Genomic DNA, 23,472 nt, shown 5'->3' with positions numbered 1-23,472 from the left:
AGTATGCTTTACTAGAAGTCAGGTTAAAATAATGAAAGGTTTTTTTTTTCTTATGTCAGTTTCAGAAAATTGAAAGGATCCTGAAGTCAAGAATTAAAGCTTTGCAGGAGATTGTTGGGTAGGTCTGCTCTTCTCCACCAAATGCAAAATAAGGCATCTGTCTAGAAACCACATTCTTCTGGCTGTGCAACCCCAGAAGTCTGCTCCTTCCTGCTCCCTCCAGCCTGCTCACACTTGACAAGCAAGACACAGTTATTCCACAGGATATTTCCTCTTCTGTCATTCTCAATGTTATGCTTTGCTCTGTGAGGAGACACCTTCGCATCAGATTCTGGATGAACTAATTGTTTCCTGCTAGAAGGAACACGTTCATTTTTTTGCCCCTAGACAAGGCTGGCAGTGACTACAAAAGGTGGCTCTTTGAAGCCCATCCTCTGACCCCTTCCTGGAGCTTCCTCTGACCCCTTGCTGGAGAACAGTTCGTCAGTCACAGGCAGAAGTCAGGACAAACAAAGGGCTGTTTGTACAGCATCTCCCATCAGCCCTCCCTCTCTCTTCTCATCCCCGCTAGCTCTAACTCTCTCTGGGTCCATCTAAAAAGATACGGCTGCCAAGAAAGTGAAAGGGAGTGAAGCAGAAGAAAAAGGTACGTTTTGCTCCTGAAATTATCCTTGTGTACTTGTTCTGCTGCTGCTAGTTACAGAGCACAGAATTGGAAATATATATGGAAACATGCAGAAGATGATTTGGGAGAAGCTGCTGTATCATAGGCAAGAGGTGCAATTTAAGACAGATACATGGCTATGATCCAGCTCAAAATAATTATTTTACTATCTTGCTTTTTTTCAAAGTTTGATGCTACATATTAACATCTGAGGTCATTAAACATACTATATTGCCTTCCAGTGCTCAATGTTGCAAAATTGGTGAATATGGAGAGGGGTGTGTTTACAATGAATTGCTGTCTTAAAGAAAAATAAATGGGGTTTAATGATAACTCAGTTTCTGGAAAGAATCATGGTATTGATGATAATTACAAAGCAGTAATTCACGGAATTCATCCTCAGTGGAATAGATACTGTCCTTACAGTGCACCAACAGTTCAAACAAAATAGATTTGAAGGATTTTTTTTTAATGAAAAAGATTCTTCACAATATTATCAGTTATGCAGCTCTTGTGTAATGATTTCTTAGGAATGCACTAATAAACCTAACTATCATGCACTGACACACCTAAATATTAAATACTTAGCATTTTATAGGTGTTTCTGAAAGGGAAACTTGACAAAACAATAAGATACATTTTATTATCAATAAATGTTTTTAGCTCTTGAACTCAAAACATTAAAAGGAAACAAATTTAATATATACTTGCTTCTTAAGTGCAACTTGTTAACCTGGCACATGCCACTGGACAGAATGGAAAAGATCATACCCCAAAAGTGTAGCAATTACTGTATTTCTTGTTTTCAACATTAAGCAACTAGAGACACAGCCTGCTTAAGGATATAAGAAGGGTATATTCAATGAAGGATATATTTAATGGTTGATAGACCAACTTGTAAATATTTGTATTTTTCCAAACATGGAGGATCTCTAGAGGTGCCAAAATACACATTTTGTGACACTTCTCTTTTCCCTATTTCTAACACCTGAGCTCCTACTGAACTATTACCCTGTTGTTCTTGGACATGCAGGCTGAAACTTGGGGTTTTCTCTTTGGTCTCTTCTGACTACCTCTGCATCTAGCAGATCCAAAGATTAGATGACGCCAAATTGCCTGGCAGGATAATTCAAACGCTCTCAGTTGAACAAGTAGGGACAGCACTGATTCCCAACTCACCATGCATATTCCCAAACTAACCCTTTTCCTTTACAAAAAGCTCCAAACTATTTCAGAGTACTTGTACTCCCAGTTGCATTTAGTCTCAAATTTTACTTACCTGATGTCAAAATAACCAAAATAATTAACTGAAAAGAACTTACGCAAATGCAAGTTCATTTTCAGTATTTTCAGATGGTTTACTCCTGCTAGAATTTGAAATTATACAATCTTGATAGAGTAACCTGGTCAGGCTTCGCATGAATGGCATTGCTGTCTTGACAGAAAGTTTTATAAAATAAAGAAATATAAGAGAATGCTTGCTAACAATGAGTCTTTTGGTCACCTTAGTGACTGGTTTTGTTCACATTTTCCTGACTTGTTTTATGAGAAAAGACTGTCTTCTGTGGTATGAAAAAGCAGATAAGGTCTTGGACACCCATTTTGAAATAAATACACACATACTAGCTCTGTTCTTTACCTAGGCAATCAGTGACACTCCAACATCTGCACAACCATATTCAGAAAGAGAAGTTACAGCAGTTTGTCAGACAGAGATGCTGCATCTGAAAGGTCTGCTGAGTTTACCAGCATTGATCCTGTGCAGGGAGCTGATGAAACACTTCAGGTCCTTGGCAATCTTTCATCTGCAAATAGGGACCGTTCTCAGGAAAGAAACAGACTTTCGAGGATAGGTCTTTCGACTAAAAATTTCCATGTGGTTATGTGATCTGCAAAAAACCCCAGAGGAAATACTTAAGCAGAAACAAAATTATAATAAATATTTTTTTCTGAATAGTAACAGTGCTGAACACTGGTAAGGTGCATAGGTAACCTGTCAGAAAAGTTGTTCTATCCATTGCTCTCCTGCATGTTGACTTTGCTAATACTGATTTTGACACCCACTCTTGATGATGCACTACAGCAATATTTTCTTATATTTCAAGGCAAATACTGAGTTACAGAATCATCTTAAACTGTAGGTCATGATTTTTGAATCCAGCAATTTGACAGTAAAGAATCTGCCCATTCTCAGGACAGAGTGAATTCCTCCAAATTTTGAGGAGATAGGCAGCTGGCAACAGATTCAAATGAGCATTCCAGCAGAACTCCAGGTAGGGAAAGATCACCTGAATTATTAGAAATAATAATAAAAAAGAAAAAAGTACACAGGAGCAAGATACCATGATCCCCAAGGTTCCACTACTGATCGTTTATAGGAGTCTTCTAGTCAAGAGTTCCCGTACAAGTTGGAAACTAAAAGGAATTATTCCATGAATTTTGCTTCTACAACAGAAGTTAAAAAAATACACGAGAGCTTATTTTAACTTCAGCCATGTTCTTTAGTATATAGGCCACTTTTTAATATTTTATTTGGCTACTAGTGTTCAAAAGAAACCAAGTCTAAATATAAATACCAATGTTTATAAAACCCCCAAATTTAAATATTAAAACAAAACCAAAGAGCATTGAGGTGTCATCCGTAATACGAATCTAAATTTCCAGATTTTCTAATAGTCCCTGGCACATTATTCATTAGCTGAAGAAATGGAAGATAAGCAAGACAGCTATTGTGCCAAGATAACTATCCAAGAAAAATTACTATAAAATACTGTAAATTATAGATTTAAAAGTTTATTGTTTGTTTTTCAAGGGTGATCTCAAGATTTTCACAGAATAACTCATATAGGACTCTATTAATTGACTTCTATAGATGGCATACCTCATTTTTTAACTTAACCAGATAATAGCTCTGCCATCTTAACATGGCCTTTGATAGTCTTTGATCAGACATTGCCTTACGCCTTGTTATTTTTGGCTTAGCCTACAGCATTCTAATCTGCAGCCTCACAAGAAAGACTAGGGCTGGCCATGTCAGGGGATCAACTCTGAAGTGCCAACAGGATGAAGGATGGCAAAGGCTTCCTTGAGGCCAACGCAAGTACAGTAACAAGCACACAGGGAGTGCTCGGCAGAGCTGGTCATTGCTTTAAATTAGTTTCCAGAGCAGAATTCCCATTTAAATTCAGTAAGATATCAGAACCCTTTTGTTCAAGCATGAGGAAAGGTATAACACCCACTCTCTCTCCTAATACAATAAAGTCTAGGTTGAAACGTGGTTCAAAATGTTAATTTAAAAGTGAATGCCAAGTTCAAGGATCTTATCCAAAGCTTTGTGGCATGGTCAAACTCTGTGCAAAGCAGCTAAGAACAGCAGAACTAGTGTTAAACAAGACGATGGAAATCCTAGTCACCAGCAGGAGAGTTTTGCAAGGGATAATTTATCCCATCTTTTAAAAAGCCAATTAAGCCATAATGGCCTGCAGTAGCAAGGCTCAACTAAGCAGTCTGCAATACTAAAAAAAAAAAAAAAAAAATTAAAAAAAATTCTCTGTAATGCAGTATCATACCCGAATCTGCGGTCCAGGACAGTGGCACTTGGCACCACTGCAGAGAGCTTCAGCTTTCTCAGCTGTATAATGCTTCAGTTTTTCAAGCAGCCCATAACAGAGGATTCAATCAGCCAGCAGTTTTTCCACAATTTCGATGGGGAAGGATACTATCAATTTTATGTGAGTGACTCCTGTTTTGACAGGCAAAATGGCCAGGAAGGCAAGGACACACACCCAGACATTTTCCCCTGGTTTGGCAGCAATCAATACAATCACTTACACCACTGAGAAAATGCAGCCAGCTCAAAGCAATTTTCTCAAGGTGAGAGGCCAAAGAAACAACAAAATTGCCAGCATCAGAAGTTTCAATTCCTGATGAAAGGATTTCCAAGGTTGTACAGAAAGTAATGAATATCAATTCTCCTGCAATATTATTTACCTCCTAGGAGAAAACACTCTCCAGAACCCATGCTCAATCCTCCAAAACTTCACAGGGAAAAAAAATAAAAAATGTAAGTAAGGAAGCAAACTGAGGAGAGAGGTCTGTTCAGCTGCAATACCTGTGTCACGTACCTCATTTCTCCTTAGCACCCTGCTGTGGGAAGCTGCAAAAATGAAGATGTTCTCGGCGCTGCTTCTGCTGAGCACCCTCCTGGATACCCTCACGGTGCCTTCCCACCGTCCTTCTTGTTACAAGAGGGCCCTCAAACACCACAACTGTCACAACATCCCCGAAGGCATGGAGAACCTTCGACAAATTGATGACACTCTGCAAGATCACTTTTGGGAAGGGAAGGGCTGTGAGGTGATCTGTTACTGCAACTTGAATGAATTGCTCTGCTGCCCAAAGTAAGACCATACGCATTTCATGTAAACTCGTACAGTTTTTTTACAACTGCTCATTATATTTCCATCATTTTACAGTTTCCACAGGTGGAATAAGCTACCACTTTAAAGAAATTAATCACTTCAGATGGCTTGAAATTATATTAAGATACAGCCAATTATCTGATATGCTGTCAGTATCTCAGGTTTTGGTTTTCAGGGGCTCACATAGGACTTGCTTAGCATATTTTGTAAACCTTTGTTTAGTACTGGGGAATTCAGCATTTAAATCACCCAACTTTCAACTCCTGTTTGATCCAAACTAAGTACAACTACATGAAATCCTTATCCACAGCCTTTTGCAATGAAGATGTTTTCAGACCACAATCAAAACTATTTGACTTCTGTTCCACGGAAAAGAACAGTATTGCTATTCTAAGGTATATGTACATATGTCAGTTGAATAAATGATTCTGTGAAGATAGCTGTTAACAGCAGGAAATCAGATGGGGGGGAACAGAGGTTCGCAAATACCTGTAAGGCAGGGAAAAGATTTAGTCCCAGAACATCTACATTTCCTTGGTTTTCTGGCACTGCTGACAAAGTTTAACAGTGAAGTTCTCACTGAACAATGGCATTTTGTTGTTGTTAAACAGAAAAAACATAACTGACTTAAAAAACCCACCACCAGCCCATACCTGCTTTAAGTAATAAAATGTATTAAGAGGTATTATTTCATTCAGTTTTTCAGCAACATCTTTTCTTCAGTATATCTGGATCAGAAATAACAACAGTTCAAAACTTATTAATACTTCAGGGACGCTAAAATGTGATGGTATTATATAGGCAAGCAAAAACTATTTTTTATATTTGCTTCTCTTAACACTCCCTGAAAATCCAATAATGGGTAAGTTTTCAACACTCTAGTAGGGGAGACAAGTTGAACCAAGTGCAAAAGACTTCTAAAGCTAAAAATCTCGCATTCAGACTGAGAGCAGGGTTTCAATAAGTTTTTCCATCTTTCACTTTCCCTAAAATCAGATATGGTGTCCTCACTGTGAAGCACACTGGGAGTTTTTAGCTTCAACCTCTGAGCTTTGAGCAGACTAAAAAAATACCTAAAAAAGTATTCCTTCCACCATCCTGAGCTATATAAGACCTTCTTTGCATGTTTGTTCTAGGGATAAACTGCACTAAACCAGTATGCATGCACATGCCAAAGTCCTTTATTTTGATAATATAATCTATTTGGTAAGTTTATTTTCTCAAAGCTAAAATACCAGGGTGGAGTTCTGGCAATCTAGTCAGTCAGTGAAAATTTTGTCACCGCTTCCAAACCAGGCCAGCAGAGGTAGAAAGGCATTATCTTCATTCAGATCTGCAGTTGCATTTGCATTGCTGGAAGGACATTCCCACACACATAGTAATCCCACACATACCACAACATATACTAAAAAATATCCACAATGGGAAATGTATGTCATGTTAAAGCTCTGATAAACCAATGGGCTAATTATTTAAATATCTGATCATATCTTTCAGGGATATTTTCTTTGGACCAAAGATATCTTTTGTGATCCCCTGCAACAGTCAGTGATTCAAGTCTGCAGGTGAAGATAACAGACATCATTCTACAATTGTGTAATAATGCTTTCAAGGGCAAAAACAAAACCACCACAATCTAACCACAAAACGGTGCCTCATTTTACACTGTAGAAAAATTTACTTTCTACACCTTTATGGAATATCAAGCACGTAAGAAGTTCTTTCAAATTTGGTAACTGACCTAATTTCCAACGGTTTAAGAGATTGTACAAGCTCTTAATGCATATTAATACGCATACCCCAGCAAAAAGTGCAACTCTTCTGTCTCAGCACAATATTCTCAACTAGTCTGGATGAAGAAACTTCAAGCCTAAGCCTTCACGTCATTAGGAACATGACTCTCACAGCAACCTATGGCAGTGCAGCTTCCTACTGCATTATTGCCATCACACATTCAATGCTTTTTCAAGCTGAAGCTACTCAGTCCATGGTACTTTTGCAGACAGGTTCCCACATTCTATTTAGGCATCTTAAAATATATACACATACAAAAGCCATGTATTTTCATATCTGAAAACATTCCACTGGAATAAAAAAAAGTAAAAACTGACATTAATAGTATTAAATGGTCTTAGGTCTTAACTAAGTGTAACTGGTCACCTGCCTTAACTGTGCAATCTGTAAAACCTTAAATTATTTAATCTTAACGTTGAACATTTAAAATACTAGAACAGTACATTTTTTTTAAACAAGCCTTATTTGAAATACAATACCCCAGAATTAACTTAAAATGCTGGCTTTTTATTTTTAGGCTAGCCCTGTAAGGAAATAGCTAGAGGAGAAGACATAGAGCTAATCATCTTAACATTTAAGAGATATCTAGGCAATAGACAGAAAGAGACAATTTTTTTGGCTGTTTTTCACTTATACTGCAATCTGTATTGGCAAGTGTTGAGTATGTATAAGTGGGACTGTATAAGTTTAAGGAAAGCCACCTAAACAAGCCACGCTCACAGGCAGTAAACCTGGCTTGTTGCCTTACACAGAAAGACTCTTTAGGTATCAAGTCAGTGATGTGGAAGGTATGCAGTACTGAAGTAACTACTCAGTCATCTTCACTCAAAAAGTGCATTATTCACTTAATAATCTTACACATTAGATCAAACTGCTACCACTAGTTTACCAGGCTACTTCACATGCCAGTATGAAATATCAGGATGACTGTTTTTCTTCCTATTAGCAAACAAGGGTTGGATACTGAGGGCGGTGATTATAGACTGCCAATAATAAATGTCTCAAGTAAATCTGTGTGTACTATTTTTGCACTACTGACTGTTAAACTGTTTGTGTCACTGGGCTTTTAAAGCTTTGTTTGTGTAATTATTCCTGAGTCATCTGGGTTTCCAACCAAATTAAGAGTAAAATAAACCCCATAAATCTGGCAACACTGAAAATATCTGATATCAGAGCTTTGCTAACAAAGCATAGAGTAACTGCTCTTGTTCAAAGTCCTCTATAAGCTTCTAGGGTATGTAACTTCTGTTGTTTGTGCCATCTAGTCTCTACAAGAGTCATGTTGCATATGCCTGGCATTCACAGCTTTCCAAAGCAGCGGCAGCAAGAAAAAATTAAGGCAAATGCAAATTTGGCTACTAAAGTTGGTGGCTTTTAGTTACCTTCTTTCCACCACTCCTGAAAAATCCATAATCCACTGAACAAACTTCTGCCACTTTACACATGCAGCAGGACGGGGTCACTTAAGTTACTACTTTAACACTGATTTCCCATAGAAACTTGTTTTTGTTCCTCTCCTTCCCTCACACAGCTTCTTCTAGGTCCTGCCAGGTCTCACCTAGGTCCTGCCAGGCCTAGCTGAGAACATTCAACCCCATCATGCACAGAGAAAAAGTCTTTACCATTCGGATGTCCTATCCATGACTAGGTTCCATGGTTGTTTGTGCAACTTGCACTTTGAAGATAAGAAGCTGAATTTGTGCAAAGGATATTTAGGAAACAAATTCCTGTAGTGAAACAGGCATGAAAACATTATCTTCAAAGGAGCACCAATTTTAGCTGTCACTAGCTAGATATCACTAACCATCTTGAACTTAGGCCAGCATTGCAGAACTGTATTGTGGAAATACATAAAACAGTACAACGAAAAAATCACACCACTGAGAGATACTGGGAAGACAGCCAGTTTGAGATTAGGGTTTATCATCATTCAGTTCTATGCAAGCATCACAGGTCAAAAAAAGCAAAGTAAAGCATCTTAGTTGCAGTGATGCCAGAAAAGTAGTAATTTTCAAAAAAACCTCACAAGATAAGTATCGAGCAGATTAGACCACGGACATAGTGCTTTTTCATTTTTCCCAAATTAAGAAAAAGCTTATAAACATCTGATAAGGTTAGGAGTTGCAATTTAATGCTTACTGAACAAGCTGAAGCTGTGTCCTCCTCTGCTTTAAGATGAAAACTATTTTCCCTCAGCTTTTTCTTCAACCTATGTGCACAGCTTAAAGCAGAAAGAAATCATATTCCATACACCACACATCTGGACTGGCACAACAGTTAAAAGGATAATACAAGAAGTCATTTGTAATACCATCTTCAACATCAGTCTTTACTAAGACACTCAATTGAAAGCATAAGTATTGCTGGATATTTTTCTCATATGTTACCAGAAGTTTTGGTTTTATTGTGAGGGTTTGTCATTCTTTTTAAACAAGCCTGAGCTGATGCATGCAATGAAAAAGAAACAGTATGCCTATTAGAAGATACTGTATTGACCCCGCACAGACTCTGGTTCTCATTCTCCAATTAAGTTCTTAGCAGCAGTCCATGTAGATGAATGGAAAAGTCAGCAGCTAAAGGATTTCTTACTGAGTTGAAGGATTTCTCAGCACAGTAAGCTGCAGCAGTCTCTTCATCCGTACTTACTGCTTTGAAATTTGAGAACAGCATTTTTTTCCACTTTAATATAGGAGTAGGAAGGCCTCAGAGCTGGGAAGCACATATCTCAGCATGGACAAAGTGAATAAACAAATCAGAAAAACTTCCATCAATTCTTGTTTCCAAAGGGGAAAAGAAAGCGTTATTCAGCCATTTCTGCCCAGCTAACTACTGGAACTGTCACTTAAAGCCTTTTACCTTACGGAAAAGAACCTATTGCCAGGTCTGCTACAGCTTTTTTTTAAATTAAAGGCATTGCATTATGAGAACTTTAAGTACATTCATAAATATATCCTTGGCACACTTTAATTGAAAAATATTTTAATATTATTACATAATTCAAAGTTTAACTATTAGATACAAGTATTATAGCATATGCTGAGCTGGAAGGGACCCATCAGGATCATCAAGTCCAACTCACTAAAGTTACAGACACACCCACTCGAGCAACAATACCTGTGATATTTATTTAAAATACTTTTGCTGAGGAAATTTGTTTCATAAGAGATGGTTTTCAAACAAATCAGCAAGGTTATGAAAAATAAAACAGAGACAATTGTTCTCAGGAGAAAAAAAATTACAAAGAAAGCTTCTGCATATCAACAAAACCTCAGTCTTTTGATTTGCAGCCTGAGTCTCTGAGTCCCAACCTTTTCCGCCTAATGAACCCCACTATCCATCTTTAGATCTGGTTTGTTCTTGTCATTCTTCACCGAGTAGATGAAGTATGTTAAGGTGTCCTTTTCATTCACTGGAATTGTCCTAAAATGGCCGCCAATTATCTATAAAGGAAGAATGCAAGGAAATTAAATAACCACTTATATACAGGTTATATACAGAAACTGACGATTCAGATTTAAATGTATTACGTAAAAGTTTGAAAGACTGATCAAGAAGCTTACAAAAAAGGGAAAAGCTGCCTTTCCTCAAAAGTCTTTAATATTCATAAAAAAAGGTAAACAGGAACCATTTTATTGAGAACTAGATATTGAGAACTAGCAGCCCATACCCTAATTTCCAAAGTAAAAAGTCCTGAAACTTTCCAGGAAAAAAACCCAAACATATCAAAATAAGAATGGGACTATCATTAAATTGGTTTAGTTAAAGTTTGAATACAAAGCGGGTAACGACCATAGAATATTGGCAGTGACAGCACAGATATGAGACACTACTGCTCACTCAGGTTAGGGGGTGGTCTGTGTCTGCATCAAATCACATACAGACACATCTAATACAAGAATATTCGAGAATTGTAATTGAACATTCAGCTCTTCAAACAGAGCTTTCAGTGAAAATTCACCATGCTGTAACCGCTAAAATATAACAATCTGTAAACACTCCTTGAATCAATTCTGTCATTTCAGAAGTCTTTTCCTTCATCAAAATGAACATCAGCTTTAAAAGAAAATATGCAAAATATTACACCAGTTTGAGTCCATTCTCTGGCTTTTTGCCAGGCTGGTAGACTAAAATTAACAAGTGAGAAACACTGGACTACTCATTTAACTACCATAGGATATAAGAAGATGCATTTAGCCTAATTAAAAAGTTAGGACGCCCTCTCAACTCTACCCCCAAAAACATCCAGAGAGAAGCAGTTTGACAGAGTCCTTTGAAGTGGACTTTAAGTAACAGCTAGAGCAGTGTCTCTTGTATGTTAGGACAGGTTACAAGGAATCACACATACTGTATACTAAGGAACTCCTGTGGCTATGGTTCACAAACACCTGCAGGTCAGTCAAATCAAGCATGTAACAGAAGGAGCTTTGCCCTTGCACACCATGTAGCACAAGAATAAACTAGTGCAATCATGAGATTGCATCATGAGATGTACCTAAAGCAGACTCTTAGAAACAACAGTTTTGCAGAACAAAAACTGCCTGTGCTTTTTCAGTTCACAGTCTTGCTAATTCAAGAGCTAGCTGCACCTTAACCTACTTTTAGGAAAACTGAAGACTGATGCTGCATTCTTACACACAGTGGCAGCAGCACTATTCTTTTACAGCTCAGCCTTGAGACTGCCCGTACAGCTAAAAACCTTACTTTTAATCCAAACAGATTAAGGGAGAGATGAACAGTGTGTCTGCACTTAAACACATCTGAGTGTATCACTGCACAGAAGTGAAAAAAACAGTAGCTATGCTTCCCTGTTAAGAGAAGATCACCAGCTCTTCCACGTACTTACACGAACATGCTGTGACTGCATCTCTGCAGCACAAAAGAATTCCTTTAAAATTGCACTCACATGAAGCAAAGATGCTTATGTACAGCTTTACTCACACACAGCTTCAGCATTTTTAGAAATACTGGTAAGAAAAACCCTAATTTCATAAAAATCCATTTCTCTGAGAGCAGACCCCAGTGGTTTTAACAGAATTATCAAGAGAAGTATGTTTTTTCAGGTTTCCGTACTTTACATGTACAGAAACACCAATGGTTGCAGTAACTAGCTTTTTAAAGCAAAGTCTGAACCTTACAAGAACTTCACTGCCACCTCTCAGTTTCTAGTTCTTTTCAGCAGGGCATTTCAGGTAAAGCTGTGATTGATGTACAGACACAATAAATCAACAATTCTATGATATTCAGAGGGACGCACATCGTCTTCCTGTTTCAACTCAACACTGTGGTTTTAAGCAGCAAACACTCCTTTGGGAAGTTTTAAAGAGTTCCTCCTCTGGAAAGAGCTTCTATTTTTTATTTACTTGGCTCAGGAGCTACAGCCAATGAAGGAAGCTAGATAAGCAGCTCCCTTTTGTTCTCCTAAAATCCAGATTATATAGGCACTTTATGCAAGGATCAAATCGTATAGAAAACCACATGCCATAGCAAGTTGCATTTTCTATTATGGAAAAACACTCATACATACTTCAACAAGCTGTGCTTTGTTAAGTCCCGGTCTGGTCTGTAGCTTGAAGTGTCTTTTGTACCTTCGAAGTGTGTTTACTTGTAACTGATATAAATCAACCTAGAAGAAAAGACGGGGAAGGGGAGGAAAACAATCTAATGTAACTGAAAAAGATTCAGTCATTAACAGTTTGCCTCTCAAAAACATTTTGGAATCTCGCAGATACGCAAGGGTAAACAGTCAGCTCAGCAGATGTCATTTTGACAAAAAACAAACTCCACCCTGCACCTTCCAGCAGAAAGAAAAACAGCCTAGTTCAGTTCAAGAGCATTTTATTGTTACTGAGCATGCTTCTGCCTCCCTTTAGCTGTGGACAGTATTTAGAACTCATTAATGTACTTTAATCAGTTATGGGGGTTTTGTTTGTTCCCCAGTTCAAGCACAATAACACAATAACACAAGTCCAGTAACAACTTTCATGTAACATCTATGAAGATGATGACTCAAAGGAAGTCCCGATAATGTGATTTCAGCCATTAAATCTTAAATAAGTTACATGCAAGACACAGCATATCTGCACCATGAAAGAGAACATATTAGAATCAGGAAAAAGTCTGCAGTACAAAGTTTTCTTGGCTTAAGGTGAGAAAAGAAAACAGCTGCTCTTGCTCTCCAAAAGTATCCCTGCTGTAAGCACAATACAGGACTCATGTGCAAGGGCATAAATGTCCAAAACTATTTTTCAGTGTGCGTCAACAGTTGAGAGAATTGCACAAAGTCCTCTTAGGGATACAAACACACTGCTTTAATCCAGTGCTCCGTCAGTTTTGAATCCCATGACCTCTGATCAACAGTCACTTCTCCCAGCTACAGCTTACCTCCCTCCATTCTCTTAGATAACATAAGAGCTTAATCCGATGACTGAGTGGGAAAGCAAGCTGAGAAAGCAGGCTGAATGAGAAATTCTACTAGATGTATTCTCCAAACTCATTACTTTAAAGACTGATGATAGCACTCACTTTTGCTTTAAATTCTTTTAACAGCCTCACTATAGAATACTGAAAACAGCAGTGCTCCTGCATACTTGGCAACCTGGTCAGATTTGAGGTGAGGGCACCTTGCATGGTAAAGGATGAGTGTCCTTTGATGTTCTAAAGTTTGTGGCATTAAATTCCACTCCCCAAGTCACAGTGGATAACCCACCCCCAGAGCATTATGCAGAGGAGTAGCAGCAGCTTCTCAGCAAGTCTCGGAAGCTACCAGTACCACAGGAGTCTCTTCCCCTCCTGTAGGGGAAGAGACTGTCTTTACTTCTAACCAGTAAAGACAGTCAAGACTGAGAAGGAAAGAGGAGGTCCTTCAAGTCTTCAGAAGAATGATACTTTTTTCCCCTCACTAAACAGGATAATAATTAAAAATAAAGGTGGTCAACGGCCAACAGGTGTCTAAGACGTACAGTAATTACGTGGAATGAACATACAAACAGCCAGCTGAAACTCCTCAAAAACAGATCCCAGACAGTTTTCTTCCCTGTAGTAGTACCGTTAAGAAAAAAAGTTCATTTTCTTGTTGTGGAGATATCCATCAGTTGTGTCATGTTTTATAATTCTGGCATATGAAAACAAAACAGGCTTGCAGAAGAGTTACAATTACATGGTGTCAGAGATCTACCTGAAGTCACACAGAGCACTAACTTTAGACAGAACTTTCCAAGAAGCAATTCCAGATATTTAACAGACAAACAACACAGCCCAACATCAAACTACTCTCAATTCCCTAAAATCCTCTTAGCCAGAACCTTCAGACTGGAGACACGTGCCTTTAAGCGCAGATTCCCGTACAAAGTTTCCTCACTTATGTTGCTGCTATCTGCAGATGCTGACCACAAGGATGTCATTAAATTAACACTTACAGAGCAATTTCTGAAGAATGCTTAAACAATGCCTCTCAGAAGGGACAGGCAGGCATGACAGCCTCTGATCAAAATTAATACACCGAGGAGCACCTGCTAAGCCATGCTGTAGTAGAAATAACCCAGATCACGTGTAGGAAAAAGAGAGCCTTAGGTGCCAAGACTCTTCCACTACACTACGGAAAAGGCTGAAAGCTGTAGTTCCCTTATTTTAAATGGGTGAGGTTTCACTGATCTGCAGTAGAAAAAACAGTTTGAAAAAACACCATATTTCTCCACTCCTTCCTAGCATAGCTCTCCAAATGGCTCTTTCCCCGACCAATGGTGTAGAAGGAAAGAGCCACCGTCGTTAAACTTTCAGGGTTTAACGTGACTAAGGCAATGGAGTAACTGCCAAGAGCCATCTGCAACGCATTTAGCACTGAAGAAAGGACTGCAGGGACAGGGCAGAGAAGCATTTATATCCCAAGTCCTGGGTGCAATTCCCTTCAAGCTGTCAACTCCTACAGAAGACAGTTTGCTGGTACGTGGCAAAATACCACTCTGGAGAGGAAGCGCTAAGAAGGAAAAGGCTGAAAACAGCAGATTTCTGAGAGAACCATCACTTAAAAATAGACTCTTGTTCATTCTACTGTGCATAGTTTAACCAGAAAATATAGCATAAAATTCAGTTAAATTTTGTTATATTAAGAACAGTGTGAATCAAGAGTCTTCCCTTTCCCACATGCCCCAGAGTAAGAAAAGCTGTAAGAGTGAGGAAGCAGTATCGGTGCAGACTCAGCAGTCATTAAAAACAAGCTTAACATAGCAATTAGGAAAAAAACCCAAACAAACACAACTATTTAGCTACCTCTGGAGTGTCGATGTCTTGCACTGGTGAGTCGCCATCATCATCGCTGCCTTTCCTCTTTCTTCTATTTCTCACACTCTGAATTAAATTTTTGTGGAAGTCACAAATATACAGATGTCTTGCCTACAAAAGTAAAACGGTGTCTTTCAATCAAATCCATGCAGTGTATCTCCCAGACTTAAGATACAAATGCGCGTAGAAAGACAACCCTTCAGTAATCAAAGCTGCGTTAACTGGGTTAAGGAAGCTTTTCTACTGCCTTCCTCTAAACAGAGGGTGTGCTGCGCTACAGATCGCTGCCACCGCCTGGGCCCAGAGCACGCCGAAATGCTGCCCTCGGCCGATTCAGCAGTGCCGGGCTGCGGAGACGCGAGCACAGCCCTCTGTCCGCCCGCTCATCGCAGCGCGGGGGCCGAGCAGCACGCAGACAAAAAACAAGCTTCCAGTTGTCCTCTGGAGAGGAAAAACACGACTCTTATTTCCTCATCTATATCCTTCCCTCCTTGTTTTACTTCCGCTACCCGGCGCGGTCACGCAACACACTTATTTTTACTTTCTTTCTTTTTATTACAACTTTCTCTTTGTAGGGATCTGCACGCTGCGGGAGATCTTGGCGCGTACCAGCCCTGCATTCCAGGCCCGCGTCCTTTAAGGGCAATGAGAGCCCGGGCATCGTCAGTGTCCGGCCTGAAGCGCGATGTGCCGCCGAGCCGGGGTCCCCCGGGGCACACGCAGCCCCGGCCGGGGCGCTGGGCGCTCCCGCGGCAGCCGCGCGTTGGGGCCCCGCTTTGCTCTCCTGCGGCACCGGGCCAGGTCGGACACGCTCCGAGCCGCCCGGTCGTCCCACCGCGCTGAAAGGCGGCCGCCCCTCGCGTCCGGGGGTCCGCCCGCCCTACCCTGCCCTGCCCAGCCGAACTGCGCTGCGCGGCGCCTGATGGCTGCCGAGCGAGAACAGAGCGGCGCTGCAACACGAGGCGGAGCAGCGAGCGCGGCCCTAGCCAGAAACACAAACTAGCGCGCCGGGAGCCATGCAGGCTCCGCTCCGCTCCAGCGCTTCCCGGCCACGCTTCCTCCCGCTGCGGCTGCAAGGGGGGACAAGCAGCCGATGCCCCCGGCTCCTGGGGGTGGGAGGGGGCCCCAGGAGCAGGGAGGGGAGGCGGGCGCTCCCCCCGCCGTGGAGGGAGAGGACTTTCAGGGAGTGCTGCTGCCGCGCCAGCAAAACTCCGCCGTGCTACAGAAAAGGGGGGGAAGGGGGAACACTTCCCCGCCGCCGAACACCCCCAACCCCACTAAACTTTACTGAAAGCCCCCAAACCAACTAAGCCACGGATGCAGCGACCCGCTGGCGTCTTTTGTCCACCCGCCCCGCCGGCAGCCCCGGCGCGACCTCCCCTCCCGGACTTACGCTCTTGTCCAGCTCGATTTTCACCTTCTTCTGCGAAATGCTCTTCTGGATCCTCTTGCTGAAACTGGCGTTGCCGGCGGCGCGGCCGCACCGCTCCCCCTCCTCCCGGAGGCAGCACAGCTGCCCGGCACCGGGGCCGCCCGCGCACCCGGCACTCGCCGAGCCCGCGGCGGCAGCCGGACCCAGCCCCGGCGCCGCGGGAGGCGGCGGCACCTCCACGGCGGAGCCCGCATTGCCCACCACCGCGGCGGCTGCGGCGGCGGGGTCTGCCCCGCGCTGGGTCACCTCCTCGGGGGCGAAGCCGTTCATGCCCGGCGCCACCGCCGCGGCTGGCGGGATCCCGCCCCGCACCAAACTTCCCCGGCGAGGCGGCGCGGCCCGGCGGGGCGCTCCCTGCTCCCTGCCCGCCTTCCTTCAGCGGCGGCACTGAGGCACTGGCCGCCTTCAAGGGCGGCCGGCCCACACGTCGCGGGAAAGGCTCTCCTCGCCGGCGGCCGCTGCCTAAGCCCCGCGACTACCGGAGCAGCGGCTGCAGAGCCCCGCGGGCCGCCCCACTTCCTCCTTCCCCCCCTGTCATGTGGAGACTCTTCAGCTGTTTCCTATGTAACAACAGCAACCTGCTCGCCCCGCCCCGCCCCGCCCGCCGCGCATGCCGGCCGCGCGCGCGGCCCCACGGGAAGCGCAGTCCCTGCCCGGCCGCGCGCCCGGCCCGTGGGGAGGCACTGCCGCATCTCCCGAGGTGCCGCGCGGCGGCGGGAGCGCGGCCGAGGGATCGGCGGGATGGGATGGGCGCGATAGGATACGATATGAGGGGCTGGCCTGGGCTGGGCTGCGGCGGCGCGGGGGCAGGCAGGGCCATCCAACGGAGGTGACGGGGGCAGCCGCTTCTCTTTGCGCCTCGTGCTCCGCTCCCTCCCGTCTGGAGGCCGGGCCCGCCGCGCGGGAGCGGGGCAGCAGCTCAGCCCGCCTTTAAAATGCCCCGCGCGCCAGCCTCTCTTTCCCCTCTTCGCGCGCCTCCCCGGCGGCGCGGCCGTGGGAGTTGGAATTGTGGCCCCGGAGAGTGTCACGGGTCGGAGCCGAGCTCCTGTCCGCCCTCCGGCCTGCACGGGGCCGGGCGCTCCCACCGCCTCTTCCCACCCTTGCAGCATCTCCCCCTTTTTTCACTTGTTCTCGCTTTAAGGTTTTAGCCGAAACAGACGCTGCTCGGGCTGCTGGTTCCCGATCTTCTGTCTCCTGCCTTCCTTCTCGGCCTCTTCCCTCTCTGCCTCACTGCCTCTTGTCTTTCCCGCTCTCACTGTCGGCCATGGCTCGGGAGCGGGTCCCGCCGGCCGCAGGGAGGGCGGGCAGGCTCTATTCGACCGCTCCTGCCCCTCTGCCTGCGGGTGGGAGCTCCTGGGAGCCGAAGTGCAGCCGCCGGCCGTGTGTCTCAGCCAAAAACAAACGAAGCCGCGTCCTTTGGAACTGTTTTTTTTAGGGATCGTTTTGCGTTCCTGTAGTAAAGATCTCTGAAGACAAAGACAACTTCTAGTGCGCGTTTCCAATTTTTGTCATTTTAAAAGGGCTTTTTGTTAATAAAGGTGACTTTAACAACAGAAAAGACTGAGAATGCAGAATTATTTTTGCTAGTGATGAACCAAAACCTTGCTGTGCACAGGACTAACTAAAATAGACACTGTGAAAATACTTGATAAAAGCAGATATTTTTAGTTTTCAGACTTTACAAATCTACGTAAGAGATGCGTTGGCATTAAACCATTTAACAATTCAGCTGTCGACAGCAGAGCAGCAGAAGCAGCAAGCTCTGACCTACAATCTTTCTTCGAGCACGTTCAAATGACATGCAATGAAGGGAGAGGTTTTGCTTTCCTTTTGAACTACCGCAAATATTCCTTTAAATCTCAGAAATGGCATCTGAGCTGAGCATACTTAAAGCACAATTATTTAATCACTGAAATATCTGACCATATCTCTTGCCATGCGTTTCCAGCCTGAAGAAGGAGAGGAGTAGCAGAGAGGCTGGTGAATAATTCGAGGAGACACAGATCCTGCATAAGCCAAAGTTCTGCCTGAGCCAGGAACACGATTATAGAGCAGTTTCAGTTAGTGCTGCAGATGGCTCCTTAATCTGATTGCATAACCTGGTATTAGAGAATAAGGGTAGGTCCCCCTTCACGCTCCTCACTGTTGCAATTGAATGAAAGATAGAGCAACTGAAGCTAAACTGAGCATAAAGTCACAGACAGCAGTTACCCAGTAGCATGTTTTAGTTTTTAGGGAGGGGAATAGGAGAAGAGTTGGAAGACATACTAAACCCCACGTTGTTATCAGACAAGCTGAAGACTGTGTAATGCTTAGGTTTAATCCCACGCTCTGCTGCTGTGCAATCTCAGGCAGTAAAGGTTTAAGTCACTTTTTGAGTTTCTTGTGATTTCAAACTTTCAAAAAATGTAATAATGTTAAAATAATAATAATAAAAATACAACAAAAAAACCCAACCAAAAACTAAAAAACATCAACCCCTAAAAAACAATAACGATCATAGCAGACCTTAAAGGAGAACACAGGAAGCATGGGCTGGGAAAAGTGGGACAAGGGTGAGTTCCAGGAATTCTTCAGTGGATATCTGGGTCGTGAATAGCAATTTCTAGACTCTCAGACGATGTCTTTGCAGGTCCCCTTTTTTTTTTCCCAGATTGATTTGACCTTACTGTGAGCCTATGCTGTGATTTGGTATGATGGAAGGATCACTTGTGCATTTTAAATGTTTCTGATCTGTTTTGTAGTTTGGGAGCAGTTAAAAGCCTGATTATGTTACCTAGCCGTGCTTGCCAAGATGCTAATTTATAAGAGTAATTTTAAGTAGAGTATCATAGTTTTGTGATTAGATCATGATAAGACAGTCATGGGGCTGAGAAAGATGGTTCTGCTTCTGCTTAAGCTGCTTGTTTTCGCACCTGTGCCCTGTGCTTCTTTGTGCGCATAAAAACGTTTCTATGGCTGCATGGCAAACTGTATTGGGTTACAATTAGACCAGCAACAAGAAAAATCATTTAGGTTTAATCCTGATCTGCTTTACCACTCAGTTGCATGATGTTCCAGCACACAGGTCCAGTAGCAGAGCAGGACCGTGTGACTGGTGCAAAGGGATGACCAGCACCTCGTTTGGCATGAACGCCTGCTTACAGTAACAAAGAAATCATGTCACTTTTAATTTTGCATCATATGCAGGATCAAAAAATACAAAGAGCTGCAGCTAGATAAGCTTATCAGACAGTATGGGCTGGATTTACAAACTTTCACAAAGCTTGGGCCCCACAAAATAAAAAGATGATTCATCATAGAGTATGTTATCTAAAATTATTTTATAACATAAGCTCTAGTAGTGTCTAGCATAAGTATTCGGATATAAATAAAGTACATATATAGGGAGATATTTTAAATAAACATAAAAAAATGCAGCATTGCAAGAATATACTGATTAAACTTCAAAAATAAATCAGTTCAAAGGAAACAGCAGCTCCAAAACAACTCTCTGCATGAGACATCACTAGCACTCACAGCGGAGCTGAAAAGTACGAAAGGCAGCAGTAATCTATATCCCTTGTGGTGCCAAGCACACAGCATGGATGACTTGTAAGTGGCATGCAGAAGGAACAGGAGCTACAGCATCTTGAAAAGTCTGCCTGAATCCACAGCTCCCAGGCTCTGAAGTCAGTGGGACTCGGTGGCCCCTCCTGGCACAGAGACAGGCCAGGCACAGGTTGGAGCCGAGCAGCTTGTGCCTCTCTGAGATGCCATATGTCCCAGCTCCTGTTAGCTTTTGATTGATGTGTTTTGTAATTTGAGAGAGAAGAATGATAATCAGATGCATCACCTTAGATGTAATGCAAGCACACTGCAAATGTATTATTAGTAATTAATCCTGGAAGGGAAATGTGGCTTGTAACTGTATACATATCCCCCTGATAAGGTTCAACTGGGGATGACTATTCCCTTCCCCAACAGGTACTATTCAGCTGAAGTGTACACTAGTGCACTAGTGTGCAGCACCTAGAATTACCCTGTTAGCAAATGGAATAATAAGGAAAACTATTGATATAAATTTTTCTCAGCAAATATACATTTTCTTTGTTATGTATTGTAACTATTTTACTGAAAATAGAGTCCTTTAAACACTTGAAAAATTCTGCAAATTCCACCACATGCCCTAGTGGTTTTGACAAAAGAGCAACCTACTTGATAGACATTCATGAGCTGTGATAAAGAACAGTGACCAAATCTCTCCTTCCTTATCAGGAACAAGTTCTATTCTTTTTATTTTTCCTTTTTTTTTTCTGATTTTTTTAATATCTGATCTTCCTTTCCCACTTCAGCACCAACTAACCATGCTACTGCCTGTTGCTCTGCTTCCAATTTATTGTCCAAATTTCTTAAAAGCATAGAGCCCAAGCCACAGGAATATTGAAACTTATCTACAGACTGTATTTTTTTTACTTCTTTATATGTTTTAGACTAGGATAGTTAAAATATAACTTCAGATAATTAATTGTATAACAAAATTTAATCTGTAATACAGAGCTTATTGTATATGATTCAAGTAATGGGATAAGAGAGAAAAAAAAATCATAACTTTCACCAAAATTACTTTCAGGTCTGAATCCACCTGAAGCCAGTCTTTTTTAAGCATTCTGCCTCGTACAATGGAAAATAAAGATGTATGAAAGAGTTTATACAACACAGGCTTTTATTATAAGATTTAAAACAGTAAACAAAGTCCAAAACTGCATGTCCTGTTTTAAGAATAATCTAGGTGTTACAGGATTAAAACTGATAAACCTGTGTACTGTAAAAACTTTTAAGTTTTGTAATAGATTTCCCTTAACAGTTTGCGCCAATTCACTTTTGCAATAAACCATTAGTTACAGGAGGCATCAAAGGACCTTCTGGTAGAAGACTTCGCTCTGATGTACAAAAATACAGAAACTTGGATGTTCTTTGTTGAATGTATGTGACAAATTTTTGTTGGTGGACTTAAACAATGAAGTATGAAACAGGAGAGTGAGCTCAAACACAACCACAGCACAGAAGCAGAGAAGCCAACCTCCAGATTTGCACTGAGGTACCTCTCAGTTCCTCCTCCTCCTCAAAAGCTGCCATTTGGCCAAGTTAATAGTGCACTTCTGACTGCTTGTTTCAGAGTCATTAATCACTTGTTCATCCAGTTTGCTTTGATTAACATTTTGTTTCACATTATCTGAGACTGCAGTTAGAAAGAGACCCAACTAATTGGGTCTACATTCCGAAATGTAATGCAGCTATCTGGTATAGTGAAAAAGCATCACTCCCTGAGGTTTTGTGTAATTCAATAAAAATTTAACTATGAGTAATAGAGCAATGTAGTATATTGCTTAAGCATTATTTTTGTAATCCTTTGTAATTAAATAAAAAGTTTGCTTTTTTTTTTTTTTGGTGTAAGAGAAACTGTCATATCTTTTCAGTAAATTTTGCAGGTCTCTAATGATCTCTATCAAAAACATTGTATACTCTGTGCTACAGTCTTACATTTTGTGAACCACTGTTTTCTGTTTATAGAAATTCAGATTCGATACTGGCTTTAATCACCTATTTCTTGCTTTGTATAACGCATACCACCCCAGTTTTACAGTTTTGTCAGAGGGTCCTGGAAACAGTGTTCTGTTACACCACCATGTCCTCTTCCGATATGGATTCACCTTACAGAAAGGAAAATAGGAAAGTTCTGTAGCCCTGAAGCCTCTTCCAGTGCCCTTGTCTTTGCAGTACAGTTATAACCATCTCTAGGTCTGACTTAGCTCTTGTTGAACTTAACAGTGAGTTTTAAGTGCTCCTTGGGAGCGGGTGAACACTTCCTCCACCCAAGCATCAGTTATATTCTTGGATTCTATCAGTAAAAACAAAATAGAATCTGATACTAATGCAGACATTTTTATAAAAATAAAATGAGTAAAATTACATGTGGGTTTGGGGTCTAAATGCTTTCCTGACTTCCTGCAGAGCTCATTCTGGGTAAAAGATATAGATGGGCATATACTCCAACAAACTCAAGTATAACAGTAGTTCTAAACTGTAGTTGGGTTTTGCTGATGTTACTTGATAATAAACCTAAGAAATATTATGGAACAAGGATCAGATAAACTGTTTTGCAAAAGTTTTTTCTCAAAAAATGGCCACTAGACAGAATGTACCATGTTCCTATGTTTGAATAGTCCCTACTGCTATCATTCACGTTCAATACATAGCAGATGAGCAAAAGCATTGCTTCTTCATTAGATATTGCCATTCAACTTTAATGCTCTCCAACTTCCTTACTTGAGAGAGAATGTTAGAGTCTCAGCCTTCATACTGATAAAGCTTCTAGCCTTTAGAGTTGCAAAGGTATGTCTGAATCTGGTGAAGGACATATCCTAAACTACAGAACACAGAAAGAGACCCTGACCCTCCAGTTTCAACATTAAGGGTTTTAAACAGATATGGTTTAAGAAGTTATCGCTTGTTTGGGTTTTTAAAATCCAATATTTATTAACTTTATAAACACCACAAATGAGACCAAACTTTGCTATTACAGCTATCCACAGGCACTAAATAGATCTTTACCTCTCTCCAGAAGCGACTGCTGGAGCAGGGTTTTACATCATCTTAAAATTATATCAGAATTAGGAAAACCATAGAATCACAGAATATTCTGAGTTAGAAGGGACCCACAAAGATCATTGAGTCCAACTCTTAAGTGAATGGGATCAAATCCACAACTTGACGTTATTAGCACCATGCTCTGACCAACTAAGCTAATCTCAGGGTCTAATAAAACATCTATTTTACCTCAACTTTTACCTCTTTTTTGTGTGTTATCTGTCTTTCTATAATGAAAGTCTGTTGAGAATGAG

The 23,472-nt window shown here is 41.7% G+C and overlaps 2 protein-coding genes across 2 annotated transcripts; one reads left to right on the top strand and one right to left on the bottom strand.

The window, feature by feature from the left end:
• The first annotated feature begins 511 nt into the window (after window positions 1–511).
• SCRG1 (stimulator of chondrogenesis 1) lies at window positions 512–7,968 on the top strand. The gene is made up of 3 exons (XM_027748132.2): window positions 512–646; window positions 4,804–5,064; window positions 6,583–7,968. The coding sequence occupies exons 2-3, from the start codon at window positions 4,829–4,831 to the stop codon at window positions 6,635–6,637; spliced, it is 291 nt and encodes a 96-aa protein (XP_027603933.1). The 5' UTR covers window positions 512–646; window positions 4,804–4,828; the 3' UTR covers window positions 6,638–7,968.
• Window positions 7,969–8,988: 1,020 nt separating this feature from the next.
• On the bottom strand, window positions 8,989–17,237 carry SAP30 (Sin3A associated protein 30). Its single transcript, XM_027748131.2, has 4 exons — window positions 16,550–17,237; window positions 15,145–15,267; window positions 12,404–12,502; window positions 8,989–10,319 (listed from the first exon to the last, which is right to left on the bottom strand). The coding sequence occupies exons 1-4, from the start codon at window positions 16,856–16,858 to the stop codon at window positions 10,197–10,199; spliced, it is 654 nt and encodes a 217-aa protein (XP_027603932.1). The 5' UTR covers window positions 16,859–17,237; the 3' UTR covers window positions 8,989–10,196.
• Window positions 17,238–23,472: the final 6,235 nt, after the last annotated feature.

The sequence above is a fragment of the Pipra filicauda genome, unplaced genomic scaffold, assembly GCF_003945595.2.
Source record: "Pipra filicauda isolate LSUMZ 115617 unplaced genomic scaffold, ASM394559v2 scaffold503_size409916_pilon, whole genome shotgun sequence".
NCBI lineage: Eukaryota > Metazoa > Chordata > Aves > Passeriformes > Pipridae > Pipra > Pipra filicauda.
The sequence above is the reverse complement of the archived record's forward strand: the minus strand, read 5'-3'. Positions and strand labels throughout refer to the sequence as shown.